The sequence below is a fragment of the Ruditapes philippinarum genome, unplaced genomic scaffold, assembly GCF_026571515.1.
Source record: "Ruditapes philippinarum isolate M1 unplaced genomic scaffold, ASM2657151v2 ctg3298_1_1_1_1, whole genome shotgun sequence".
Taxonomy (NCBI): Eukaryota; Metazoa; Mollusca; class Bivalvia; order Venerida; family Veneridae; genus Ruditapes; species Ruditapes philippinarum.
The window spans coordinates 25,887-40,473 of record NW_026852481.1 but is presented as its reverse complement, the minus strand read 5'-3'; the positions used below and the strand labels follow the sequence as shown (position 1 = coordinate 40,473).

At 33.2% G+C, this 14,587-nt stretch overlaps 1 protein-coding gene across 1 annotated transcript; it reads left to right on the top strand.

Annotated features, from left to right (window-relative positions):
- The first annotated feature begins 5,146 nt into the window (after positions 1 to 5,146).
- LOC132714568 (cysteine desulfurase, mitochondrial-like) lies at positions 5,147 to 11,318 on the top strand. Its single transcript, XM_060697460.1, has 4 exons — positions 5,147 to 5,293; positions 8,618 to 8,701; positions 9,717 to 9,806; positions 11,050 to 11,318. The coding sequence occupies exons 1-4, from the start codon at positions 5,259 to 5,261 to the stop codon at positions 11,111 to 11,113; spliced, it is 273 nt and encodes a 90-aa protein (XP_060553443.1). The 5' UTR covers positions 5,147 to 5,258; the 3' UTR covers positions 11,114 to 11,318.
- Positions 11,319 to 14,587: the final 3,269 nt, after the last annotated feature.

The following is a 14,587-nucleotide window of genomic DNA, read 5'->3' as shown; positions in this document are numbered from 1 at the left end:
AAACATGTGTTTGGGGCCCAAATAGGACATTTTTTCACTATTTGAGGCCTAAAAAAGGGGGGGGGTCGAAAGTGCGTTGTTTCGCGTATATATGTGGTAAAGGGTTAACAAAAAATGATGAAAAACTTTGGAATCACCTTAAAACTAGTTTTTCCATGTTAACATGTGGTCTTTCACCTAACTTTGGTGAAAAATTGTTGTTTTGTAACATTTATAATTTTTTTAGTTAACCCTTTCCCCCATGAGCATATTGTGAAAAATGGCCGTTTTCACTGAAAAGCCTCCTGTTACAAGTTCAAACTGCTATGAAACTATGAAAAATGCTTCAATACTAATCAAACTTGGCACAAATGTTGACTGGACCACTGCCTTTGTAACGACATGCTCAGTCTTAAATTTCCTGTTACCATGGCAACGAGGGGACATCTCAAAATTGCCAAAATCACTATTTTGCCTCGATTTTTTCCATCAAAATTTATTTCAAAGTGCTGCAACTTCTCAAGGGATTGAGATAGAGTTAAAGGCTTTTCAGCGTTGGTTACACATTACATTATGATCGACCTGGGGTCATTTTTAGCCTCTCACAAGTCCAAAATTTTCTTGGCATCTCCCCCTTCTGGCAACCCCCTGATGTATCTTTTGGATGGGGGGCGGCGCCGAAAAAGTGCTCATTTTTTTTAGCAACATTTCTCAAACGAAAACATGTGTTTGGGGCCCAAATAGGACATTTTTTCACTATTTGAGGCCTAAAAAGGGGGGGGGGGGTCGAAAGTGCGTGGTAAAGGGTTAAGTAATTAAATATCACATATGTCAGTCTTTTTGACACTTAAGATTATTTCACTTTTAGAAATCTTTTACTCTTATCAACACCTTTTGGTTTAGGTGCTATTTATTTATAATACTTTGTAGCTTTTAGCAATTAATGCTATTAGGAAATTATGTAACTTACAGGATATGTTTTATACCTTTTTTCATAAGATAATTTTTATCCAGATTAAGCATCATGTAATACTTTTCTATTTTTCATTGGTTAATGTTTTTTATATTTTTCTATTGGTCAATGTATTTCAATTTTCATTGGTTATTCAATTAATTATTTAAATTAATAATACTGGAGAATATTATATATATAGATACAAAAATAAGTTAAGAAAGAATTAAGAATGGAGAATTAAGTATTAAGAATTAGAACAGTTAAGAATAAAGAATTGGAATTGTTAGGAACAGACTAGGAATCAGAATTAATGTAATAGTGTGTTAAAAGTATCTTGGAAACCCTTTTGATAAGAAACATTGTGGACTTAATATATTTTAATGAAAGTGAACTTTAAGAAACTTTGTATGGAATATAATATTAGTAAACTGTGAAATAAAGAAAATCAATAAATTGAATAAGTAATTAGGAACATTTGTGTTCATCTTCATTTCATCAAAGTTATCTGCTATCAGACTCTACATACTGATAGTAGAGTAAACTATGTGACCGACTGCTTGGGGTGGACACTTTATATTCTGTATCCGGACTCAGCTTAGACCTCGGCTAATTCCCCACAGCTTAAACAACCGGTACCGCATAGCTCTACCATAGGTCTAGGTTCCTGTACAGTGTTGCTGTTATCAGTGGAGAAGTTGTGACGTTCAACCTTAAGCACCAGTGTAGCAGCAGCCAGCCCCAAGGCAGCCCCCGGTCGCACATTCATTAGTCCATAAAATGTTAGTCAGTCTGTCACACTCAGTATTGTCACTCTCATTAACCTCCTGACATGTTTATGTATTGCCTCACTCAGGAATGACATACTTATCGTATAATCACAATAATTTTGTGTCGCCTGCTGTAGAATAGCAGCGGCATTTTTAGAAAGGGATCATTTCTCCATCGTCTGTCAGTCTCAAAACTACTTCTAAAAATTACTGAACTAGACTGGACGGGTTTTGGCCTGTAAATGATACTGTGTTGACTGCTACACATTAGCTGCAACATGCAATTGGCAATCATAGCTACTTATTAATGTGACACTCATGGTTGTCACTCAAATGTCACTCTCAGTAACATCTGTCAGTATTTTCACAGATATGTTTCTTTAACTATTGTCATTATGCATTCCCCCCTTGGAAGAATAAGGGGTATATTGTTTTGCTGAAGTCTGTTGGTCTGTCTGTGGTCCGTTGGTAGACAACATGACTTCAGCGAATTACCTTGAAAACTATTTATCACAAAGTCTTCATATTTCACATACTGATTGTCAGAACAAGTAGATGACTCTGGGGTCATTAGGTCAAGGTCACAGGGGCTTAAAATGTCAGAATGTTTAGCATTCATTATCTTTCAACCTGTTTATCACAAAGTCTTCATATTTTAGATACTGATAGGTCATAACTAGTAGATGACCCCTTTTGATTTTGGGAGTCACTAGTTCAAAGGTCAAGGTCACAGAGGCCTTAAATTTAAGAATGGTTTCCACTCATTACCTTGGAAACTTTTTATCACAAAGTTTTAATATTTTACATATTGATTAGACATAATGGGGTCATTAGATAAAGGGTCAAGGTCTTTATATTTCACATATTGATTGGTTATAACTAGTAGGTCATTATTTTTCTTTTTTCCATAACTTAAGGAAAACCTTAGGTATTATTTCTGGCACAAATAGGCACCTGAGTAGAACCACTGATATTCCTCACATGAAAGAATTCATAGTCCCTTGCAGGATTAGGACCCAAAGGAGTGAAGGGAAGTGGTTTGAAGTGAACAACCATAACCGCCCTGCCACAGTCATCTGCTGATTTTCAAATAAATTGTGACTAGAGCCTTGTAAAATAAGATAAAAATGAGGGGTATACACAGTAGTGGACATTGTAATTTGCATGTAAATGCATTGAAACATTACTCATTGATGATATTAGGAAAGATAAATTTCAAGTTAATATCTACATTTTTACCATTACATGTATTTATATATGAAAGACTTTTTATAACTCATAAAAAATTCTGGCCCCATCCTGAATCCACCAGGAGGCTTCTGAACCAGGAACCAGAATTTTAGAATAGTTACAGTAAAGTTTCAAGAGTTATCTCCCTTTTAATATTATTGGTAATGCCTTTTTCAGAGGAAAGTAATATTAATTAACAATCTGTACATACATGTATGGGAAGAGACATCTGTTTACTATTGTTTGTTACCATTGATTTGCCTGTAACAGTTTGTAAATGACTTTAGCTTATGTATTGTGTAAATATATATACACAGCTGTGTGACACTTCAAAACATATTTTTCCCGCTTTATATCAAAAATCGTGTATGAAGGAAAATTTAATGTTTTTAGAAAATCATTGAAAGAGTCTTGAAAAACTTAACATTTAAGAAATGTGAATTCTTTGAGAGGAGAAAATAAAATGACCAAATATGTAAATCCTATAACAATATACAAATCGAAAACTTTTATAATATTTTCACAATAGCAGGTTTTCATTTTGTAAAGTTAATATTGAATTCAAATTTTAAATGGACTTAAGTACATACAATAGGATACATTCACCCATAGCCTGATAGTGGCAACAGGTTCTATCAATGACTGTTTAATACAAACCATATCTGCTGTGTGATCACGTTTTACACTGTTTGCTATTCAGTCAGTACTTATTTTGAAATTTTCCCCTTAACCTTTTCCCTAATATAAGCGTGTTTCGACGGCTTCCCCCCCCCCCCTTTTTGAGGCCAGAGACAGTGAAAAAATGCCCTATTTAGGCCCAAAACACTATTTTCGTATGAGAAATGTTGTTCAAAAAAGTAACCACTTTTTCGGCGCCGTCGCCCATCCAAATATTACATCAGGAGTTTCCAGAAGGGGTATGTGCCCCCATGTGTTTGGGAGTTTGAAGGGGGGCGAAGTCCCCCTCATCTCCAAGAAAATTTTGGACATGTGACAGGCTAAAAATGGCGTCGGGTCGAACCTAGGATAGCTAGTAACCGACGCTGAAAAGCCTTTTACTCTATCTCAATTCATTGAGAAGTTGCAGCACTTTGAAATCAGTTTTGATGGAAAAAAACAATGCAAAATAGTGATTTTTGGCAGATTTGAGACATCCCCCCGTTGCCATGGTAACAGGAAATTTACCATTGAGCATGCTGTTACAGAGGCTATGGTGTAGTCAACATTTGTGCCAAGTTTCATTAGTATTGAAGCATTTTTCATACTTTCATAGCAGTTTGAACTTGTTACAGGAGGCTTTTCAGTGAAAATGGCCATTTTTCGCAATATGCTCATGGGGTAAAAGGTTAAAATGATGAATGGTGATGTCCAGATTGAAATATGGACAAGTCCATTTAAGATATTTAGGGTGGCAAGGGCAATTAAGATAAGTTCATTTATCTCTATTCTCTGACAATTTTATATCTCCCACAATTTTTAAAGGTCAAATACCATATCTTAAATAAATTAATTATCTTGTGCAAAACATTGAGAGCATTCAAAATGCTACCATTATACAGAGAAACATGCTGTGAATCTTCATGATTAGATCCATTTAGACAAAAACGTTTATTCCAGCCTTCATTAAACTGTTGGATTTTTGCATAATGCTCTGATCCTTTTTTCATTTTTAAGGGCCATCATAAGATTAAGGGATTTCAATTTCAGTGTAATAAAAAGACTGGGTTATAACATCTAGTGCTTTACCCTGCTGTAGCCCCTTGTAACTATGGGGTTGTATTGAAGGGTTTAGGAATAAAAATTGCAATCATGTTTATCCCTGCATCATTGCGAGAGATGAGTAAATGGGTTCGAAATATTGAAGTTTATGTATCTCTGTTGTTTCTTTAAGTTTGTAACACCGAAGGTTAGCCAAAATCATCTTTCCTGTTTCGGTGCCTTATGACCTAAAATGTGTTGTTGCCCAGTAAAACCCAAACAAAACAAACAAAATTACCCTAATGGAACCAAAAGTTATCAGCTCTTGTGACAAGTAAAGCCAGTTGTCTGACAATTTGATCTAAGATATTTCTATGTGAAGCCATCTAGTCACTTATTTAAACATTGAATATTAAGAAATAAATTTGAAAATTCTTGAAAGAGTTATAGAAGTGGTAAGCAGTCAGGCAGAGTACAGAAATATTGGTTAGGTGGTTAGGTAACCACTAGCCAGTTTATGGCTTATATATAACTTAAGATTGGTGATAGTCCTAGTAAAGTGAAGTTTATTGATTTTTTCAGGATGCGTGAATTTGTCATTTGCGTTTGTGGAAGGTAAGAGTCTACTGATGGCATTAAAAGACATTGCTCTTTCATCTGGAAGGTGATAATTATACTTCTCTTTCATTATTAGACTTTTTGTGTCGCCTCTACGGAGTAGTGGCGACATATAGGGATCACTTCTCCGTCGTCTGTCTGTCCGTCTGTCTGTCTGTCTGTCCGTGCGTCCGTCACAAAACTTGTCCGGACTACTCCTCATAAACTACTGGTGCAATTTCATCCAAACTTTACAGGAATGATCAGTACCAAGTCTAGTTGTGCATATTGTCAGCATTTTCCGGTTCAATGATTTTTGTCAGAGTTATGGCCCTTTAATAATTTTTAATTTTAAAGTTTGTCCGGACTCCTTCTCTTATACCACTCATGCAATTTCAATGAAACTTTACAGGATTGATCTGTAGCTCAAGTCCTTGCGCATATTGCACGGGTTTTCCGGTTGAATGATTTTTGGCCGAGTTATGGCCCTTTGATAAAAAGGTTTCTTTTTCTGTGTGTTGCCAGATACACAAAAGCTTGTCCGGACTACTTCTCATAAACTACTGGTGCAATTCCATCCAAACTTTACAGGAATGATCAGTACCAAGTGTAGTTGTGCATATTGTCAGCATTTTCCGGTTCAATGATTTTTGTCAGAGTTATGGCCCTTTAATAATTTTTATTTTTAAAGTTTGTCCGGACTACTTCTCTTATACCACTCATGCAATTTCAATGAAACTTTACAGGATTGATCTGTAGCTCAAGTTCTTGCGCATATTGCACGGGTTTTCCGGTTGAATGATTTTTGGCCGAGTTATGGCCCTTTGATAAAAAGGTGTTTTTTTCTGTGTGTTGCCAGATACACAAAAGCTTGTCCGGACTACTACTCATAAACTACTGGTGCAATTTTATCCAAACTTTCAAGAATGATCAGTACCAAGTCTAGTTGTGCACTGTCCGTCTGTCTGTCTGTCTGTCACAAAATTTGTCCCAACATGAAATTTGCCTTCATGAGGCGACACATGTGATTACTGATCGCTCTTGTTTTGTTCAAAGCTTATCTGTTGCTCTGGTATATTTTCTTAAAGTTATACATTTATTAAAATGAATTATTCACAAATTATAGCTTTATTCCCTTTAAAGCACACACAAGTTAAAACCATGATATTTGTTTATACATTCAGTACTGGTACTTGTTATTTTGTTAACACAGATTTTATCACATTTTTGGGCAGTTGGTCTACTTAAACAGCTTAGTCTAAAATCATTATTATTCGTGGGGCACAAATTTTTGTGGTTTTCGTGGGTAGGTCAATCCACGAATTTAAGATCCGACGAAATTTTATCCCAACAAATACTTCTTGCCATGTCTCTTTTCTATATATTACTAACATGCATCCGCGCTTCTATGCCGATTGTTGTGTAATGAATGCTACCCAGAGGCAAGGATTATATTTATTGACAAGCACTGTGTGATATGTTAATATATGTACATGCAGTAAGTGAAATGCGAGGCGATTAAGTGTAAAATTACTTTGCAATGGTTATTTATTTTATTTTTAGCTCGACTATTCGAAGAATATGAGAGCTATTGTAGTCGCCCCGGCGTCGGCGTCAGCGTCGGCGTCTGCGTTGGTTAAAGTTTTTTGAAAAGTCAAATATCTCAATTATTACTTGAGATATTCAATTGAAACTTACAATACTTATTTATAGTAACAAGGTACATCAGATTGACAAGTTGGATAACTCTGCCTACAATATTGACAGAATTATGCCCCTTTTTAACTTAGAAATTTTGGTTAAAGTTTTTTGTTAAGTCAAATATCTCAATTATTGCTTGAGATATTCAATTGAAACTTACAATACTTATTTATAGTAACAAGGTTCATCAGATTGACAAGTTTGATAACTCTGCCTACAATATTGACAGAATTATGCCCCTTTTTAACTTAAAAATTTTGGTTAAATTTTTTTTAAAGTCAAATATCTCTATTATTGCTTGAGATATTCAATTGAAACTTACAATACTTATTTATAGTAACAAGGTACATCAGATTGACAAGTTTGATAACTCTGCCTACAATATTGACAGACATCAATAAGGCCCCCTTGGAACTTAGAAATTTTGGTTAAATTTTTTTACTAAAGTCATATATCTCAATTATTGCTTGAGATATTCCATTGAAATTTAAAATACTTATTTATAGTAACAATGTTCATCAGTTTGCAAAATTGCATAACTCTGCCTGCAATATTTGCGGAATTATTTGCCCCTTTGAAACTTAGAAATTTTGGTTAAGGGTTAAAGGTCTTCAAAGATATTTACTTGAAACTTTACACATGCACTTAGGGTCATAATTGGAGGGTCATAATTTTATGTCACTGACCAAGTTCCATAACTCTATCTTGCAAAACTCTATCTTGCATTAAGGCTGATTCATATCCCCTTTTCTACTTAGTCTCTTGGTTAATGTTAACATGCAAGTTTTACATATCTCAATAACTATTAAAGATATTTATTTAAAACTTCAAATATGCATTTAGTGTCATAATTGTAGGTCACTGACAAAGATCCTTAATTCTATCTTGCATTTAGGCTGATTTTTCTCCCCTTTTTCAACTTAAAAATTCATGGTAAAGTTTTGCTTGTAAGCTGTTATCTCAATAACTACTGAAGGGTTTGTGCCTTTTTTGGAACAATTTTATGTGTTCATAATAATAAAGCAGTGATTTACTTGATAAAACATATATATAACAAGCCTTTGTACCTTTTCTGTCAAATTTATGTATTTATAGGTAATTAGTATTATTATACTCAATAAATACCCTTGTGACATTACCTTCCGAATAGTCAAGCCAATACTGTATAATTAGACTCTCTCTAAGGCCTAGAACATGAATTTATAAAAAAAAATAGCCCTTTATGAACTTAAAAAATTTAACATTATCAAGGCTCTTTTACTATCAAGCACTTAGAATAGTCGAGCGTGCTGTCCTACCGACAGCTCTTGTTTTACAAGAAATTGAAAATCCACAAATTTAAGAACCCTCGAAAATGCCAGTTTTTATAAAACCACACGAATATAAGTGAATTCACAGTAACTGGAGAAGTAACGGTCATTAACAATTTCTCCCCAAGTGGTCAACTACTTATCCCAGAATTATTTCTTACTAGTTGGTGTAGCTAGAGACAAATGACTATTACACTTGATGCCTGGTATCAGTTGTCACAGAGAAATTTTTTCTTGTGTCAGGATCAAACCAGGAAACAAATGTAATGTTCTCTGTATTGACCTACTAGTGGAAGGGCTTAATCTTAAAAAGCATTTGACAGTTTGTATATATGTTGATTGTTAACTAACCAGCATGTTTGGATATATGTTTTTTTCAGTGCTTGTACATCAGCATCTCTGGAACCTTCCTATGTTTTACGTGCAATCGGAGCTGACGAAGATTTGGCTCATTCCTCAATTAGGTAGTTACAATAGATTTCTTTATTTTCTTTACAAATATGCACAAATAAACTGAATATTGTCATTGTTTTGCTTTCCTTTGATGCGGTTTTTTAAGGGAAGGTTGTTATTGTATGCTAAACTTGTCATATGTGCCCCAACGAAAAGTTCATGATACTGTACTGATATAAAACACATCAATAGATAGTTTAAACTTTATTGTTACTTTACTTTATTGTTACTTTACTTTATTGTTACTTTACTTTCATTGCACTAAATAGCTTTAATGGATTTTACTATCTTTCAGTCGGAACAAAACTAGAATTTTTTTTATTGAAAATTTTAAAATGTTATCTGATTGAATAACAAACAGTGCCGACCATGATCAGGCAGTACAAACAGATGTGCCAGACTATCTTGGTCTGTACTGGTCGCACGAGTATATTCAGTTGCCCCAATAGTCTTAGGGTTAGCAACTTAGTTACTTTACAGTTTCTATATAGAAGAGTATAGGAGCTATTTATTATAGATAAATATGTACATGATATAGGGTAGTCATGCTTGATGCTTTAAAACAAATTGGACACAAATTTATTCATGTTTTTTTTTTATTCTCCAGCTAGCTTACGGAACATCGGTGGTTCTACTCAGCTGCCCATTTGTGTCTAGATAATGCACAGAGGGGATACTTGAGGTCTTCTTTCATCAGTAAAGCTGGAAAGTCACCATTTGACCTATACTGCATTGATGCAATGTAAAACTCTACAAAAAATATGTTTGTCAATAGTTACCTCCATTTATCATATTAGGAAAATGCCTTTCTGTGCCATAGAGATAAGTCTTACTGAAAACAGAACTGTGGCCCAAAAATTACAGTAAAGAATGAACTGTATACATGTACCATTATACCCTTACGCAAAGAGGAAGTATCATGGGTACATGAAATATTGTATACAAAATTTATTTTAATTTTTTGTTGATGCAAGGAACTATAGGATATTGCATGCACTTATTGTCTGACTCTTAAAAACATTGCAGATTTGGTATTGGAAGATTTACAACCCAAGCAGAGATAGACTACACAGCTGATAAATGTATTGAACATGTGACCAGATTAAGAGAAATGAGGTTCTTATTTATATTATATACTTATAAATGAAATATTGAGAAATACTGATGAAATAAAATGCATACTTTTTATTTTCCTTAATTGAATTGTAAAAATTTGTTTTTCACTGTAGTGAAAGATATTTTCCATATTTTCACTGGTGTCTTGCCAGACTACTTTCTTCTAAATTTAGCCAATACACAAAATTAAAAAGGGAATTCTTCCTATTCATAATGTTAAAAAAGAGAAAAAAAGTTGACGCCGCCCTATGCCTGTTGACTGACTAACTTCATACTTTCATCTTGATTTCCCCAAATTTGATAATGGACAGTTCCAAAATAGGGTTACAGGTAAGAGGGTCAGAAAATATAAAACCAGACTTGAGGCTGGAACCAGAAATCATCAGATTTTGATACATTGTGGTGCGGCTTTCAGAGTTCAAACGCATTTTGCAGGAAACTTGTAAATTTATTTCTGCTCTGTAACATATGCAACCAGTGATTTTTCAACTTGTATAACAGAGTCCTTTAAAAGGCCTCTTCTCAGTTGAATTTTTTTTAAAATCATGCAGTTTATCAAAATCTTAACTTACTCCAGCTTTTTTACTTTCCAAATTAGCAATTTTAGCGATATTTTTTCCCCAAATCAAAGAGTCTTAGGCCACTTCCCAATTAAGTGAGAAAAATCACAGGCAAGAAGAATGTTGCACACTCATTTGCTGAAAAAAACAGTAGAGATGATACAATAAATAAAAAAAATCAAGAAAATATTAAGCAAATATTCTCTAAAATAGAATAAATGTCTTTAGTCTTTATTGAAAATCTTCTGCTGAAGGCGTGATATTTTAATAAACATTGTTATTAAATGTTAAATTTTAACCTGTTGTTTTGTATTTCAGTCCTTTGTGCTGAAGGCATGATATTTTAATAAACATTGTAATTAAATGTTAAAGTTTAACCCGTTGTTTTGTATTTCAGTCTATTAAATGTTAAATTGTAACATAATATTTTAATAAACATTGTTATTAAATGTTAAATTGTAACGTGATATTTTAATAAACATTGTCATTAAATGTTAAAGTCTAACCCGTTGTTTTGTATTTCAGTCCTTTGTGCTGAAGGCGTGATATTTTAATAAACATTGTTATTAAATGTTAAAGTTTAACCCGTTGTTTTGTATTTCAGTCCTTTGTGCTGAAGGCGTGATATTTTAATAAACATTGTTATTAAATGTTAAAGTCTAACCCGTTGTTTTGTATTTCAGTCCTTTGTGGGAGATGGTTCAAGAAGGAATAGATTTGAAGACAATAAAATGGTCACAGCACTAGAACAAAATGTTAATAATTATGTGATATTATATATAAACAGCTGGCCCGGTCACTAAAATGTCTGAATTTTGTTGGAGGGAAGTGTACCATAACTTGTTTGTTTTACACACCAACAGTTTGTTTCTTGAGTTTTTTTTCTGTATCATTGACAATGTTTTTATGAGTACCAGTCCAGGATTTGTAAAATACTGTAGGACCAGTCTACTGATGTTCTTTAGAACCAGTCTACAATAAATTCCTCTGTGACAGTCTAGATGACAATGTTATTTTCAGTATTGTCAAATTTTATGTAGATAAAATGTTGAATTGTTGATATGAAAATGCTGGCAGACCATTTACAGCCACAAAATAATATTATAGTGCACATGTTATTTATATATTTCAGTATTCAGTAGTTTTAAAGTGGATTGGTCTACAATGGGCACATTTCCATAATTATTTCAAAAATTGATCAAAACAATAGAAATGTATCATTTGGATATTCTAATAAAATATTGCTTGAAAAAAATGTGGATAAAGTTCTAGTATGAACATTTATATGATGAATAATAATATTTTGTCCTAGAATACATTGTAATAATATTTTATTTTGTTCTAGATACATTGTAATAATTTTTTTGTTCTAGAATAATAAAATTTTGTTCTAGAACATTTCATTACCTGCTATATAAATATATGTAACATCAGATCATGTATCTAACACTTGCCAGCAACATTCATATATAATTCTTTTGATAATTGTTGTAATATCTTATACTAAATACTTTCTACATTATTATTTTTTGTTTAACAAACATTTCATTAGAGACTAATTCACTTTAAAGTATAAAATGTTTTTGAAATTTGTTTATTTGAGCAAGACTTAAAGCAGTCATTGACAATTATTCAAGATTAAATTAGAAATTTTCATTGGTTTGTTGATTGGCAAAAAGGCTTACATGTATGTGCAGCCACTATTGTATACAAAACAAGATCATTGCTTGCTTATAGCCCTGTATATTTTGTCCACATTTAACATTACTAATAAATATATTGATTTATGAATAAAAATATTTTAAATTAATTTTACTAGGCTCATATTGATGTAAATGGATAAACTGCTAATAAGTAATATTACCCGTTAATGAATGTTGATGTCATTTCCTTGTTGCTATTAGTTTAAGAGGTACTATAGATATGGGATTGTACTTTATATCACTTAATTCAATGTTTTTATTCTTTTGCAAGCTTGAGAAACTGGTTCACAGATTGGATGTTTTAAACTTAACTTAGGATATAGATACTTAGAGAAATTTGTGGTTTAATGACAAAGCTCCTGTAGACACTTGTGGTGACTTAGCCCTTGTGATGGTTCTGCTCATGTGTTCTGAGGTCTTCCGCCACCAGTTAAGCTGGAATGTATGACCTATACTGTTGTTGGTGCGACTTACACCCCGCCATTGTCTTTGACAATATTAGAATGACATGTTATCTGTTCCGCCAAAACACCACTTGTTTGATCGGTTATTTAGCTTTTCAAGTTTTAACTATAGATGCCTGTTTCATGAGAAATTGACTTTTTCCTTCAGCATACAACTCATTATATGGCCAAATTGTAAATGTGAGTAAATAAGCACTACATTGTAATAAAATATTGGTTTGAAAAGTGTTAATTTTCTGTTTCTTATTCCTGTCAGATTGTTTATATAAATTAACGGCTTACCTTTTAACATTTTCATAATTGCCACAACTGTGTGACTGTCTTGTTACTTTAAAGTTACAAATGAAAAGTACTTTTTACCATATGGTATGTTTGATTTGTCAATTGTATATGTATAACATAATATGTTATCTATACTTATACCTTTGATATTGTAATATTGTTGATACAGATGTTGTTGTACCCTCTGAACTAAATCCACAATTCCAAGATCTTAAAAATGATAGATCTTTTTTGTAGCTTGCTGAATAATGTCAAAAATATATTGTGTATGTATATATAATTTTGTGTAATTTGTAAAAACTAAATGTTATTGAATCAAATTGTTCTACCTAAATAAGTGTTGTTGGTTTTTCTCTCTATAACATCAAATTATTAAAGGGACTTCACTGAGTTTTTTTGGCATGACAGGACTGGAAATAAGTTTTCAAGATTAATGTTCCATTTGATGTAGGTCTATACCAATAACTTTTGTGCAAAATTTCAGATTAAGTTTTTTATATCCTGAAAATGAAAACTGTTGCAACCCTTTTTCACTGAAATTGGTCAAAGAAAAGCACACAAAAATATGATTTTCAATTTAATTCTGTATTTCTTTATAATGTATAACATATCTTTCTGTTAAAAGTTCCCCAGCTGATCTATGTATAATATCAAATTTGGTGTTTAAAAATTGTAAAAAAAAATATGTATGTAAGGTCAAGTTTCTTTTTAGCTCACCTGTCACAAAGTGACAGGGTGAGCTTTTGTGATCGCTTTTCGTCCGGCGTCCGTCCATCGTCCGTCCGTCCGTCTGTAAACTTTTACTTTAAATGACATCTCATAAACCACTAAGCCAATTTCATCCAAACTTCACAGGAATGTTCCTTTGGTGGTCACCTTTAAAAATTGTTCAAAGAATTTAATTCCATGCAGAACTCTGGTTGCCATGGCAACCGAAAGAAAAAACTTTAAATATCTTCTTTTAAAAAACCATAAGAGCTAGAGCTTAGATATTTGGCATGAAACATCTTCTAGTGAGTGTCTACCAAGCTTGTTCAAATAAAAGCACTGGGGTCAAAATTGGCCCCGCCCCGGGGGGTCATTGATTTTTCGTATATGCATATAGTAAAAACTTAAAAAATCTTCTTTTAAAGAACCCAAAGAGCTAGAGCTAAGATATTTAGCATGAAACATGTTCTAATGGGTGTCTACCAAGTTTGTTCAAATAAAAGCCCTGGGGTCAAAATTGGCCCCGCCCTGGGGGGTCATTGATTTTCCCTATATGCATATAGTAAAAACTTAAAAAATCTTCTTTTAAAGAACTCAAAGAGCTAGAGCTAAGATATTTAGCATGAAACATGTTCTAATGGGTGTCTACCAAGTTTGTTCAAATAAAAGCCCTGGGGTCAAAATTGGCCCCGCCCCGGGGGGTCATTGATTTTCCCTATATGCATATAGTAAAAAATCTTCTTTTAAAGAACCCAAAGAGTTAGAGCTAAGATATTTGGCATGAAACATGTTATAATAAGTGTCTACCAAGTTTGTTCAAATAAAAGCCTATATGTGTATAGTAAAAACTTAAAAAAAATCTTCTTTTAAAAAGCCCAATGAGCTAGAGCTTAGATGTTTAGCATGAAACATCTTCTTATGGGTGTCTACCAAGTTTGTGCAAATAAAAGCCCTTGGGTTAAAATTGGCCCTGCAACGTTGTGGGGGGGTGGGGGGCCTATATACAGGTGAGCGACCTCAGGGCCATCATGGCCCTCTTGTTTTATTGTTATGCTCCCCTGAAA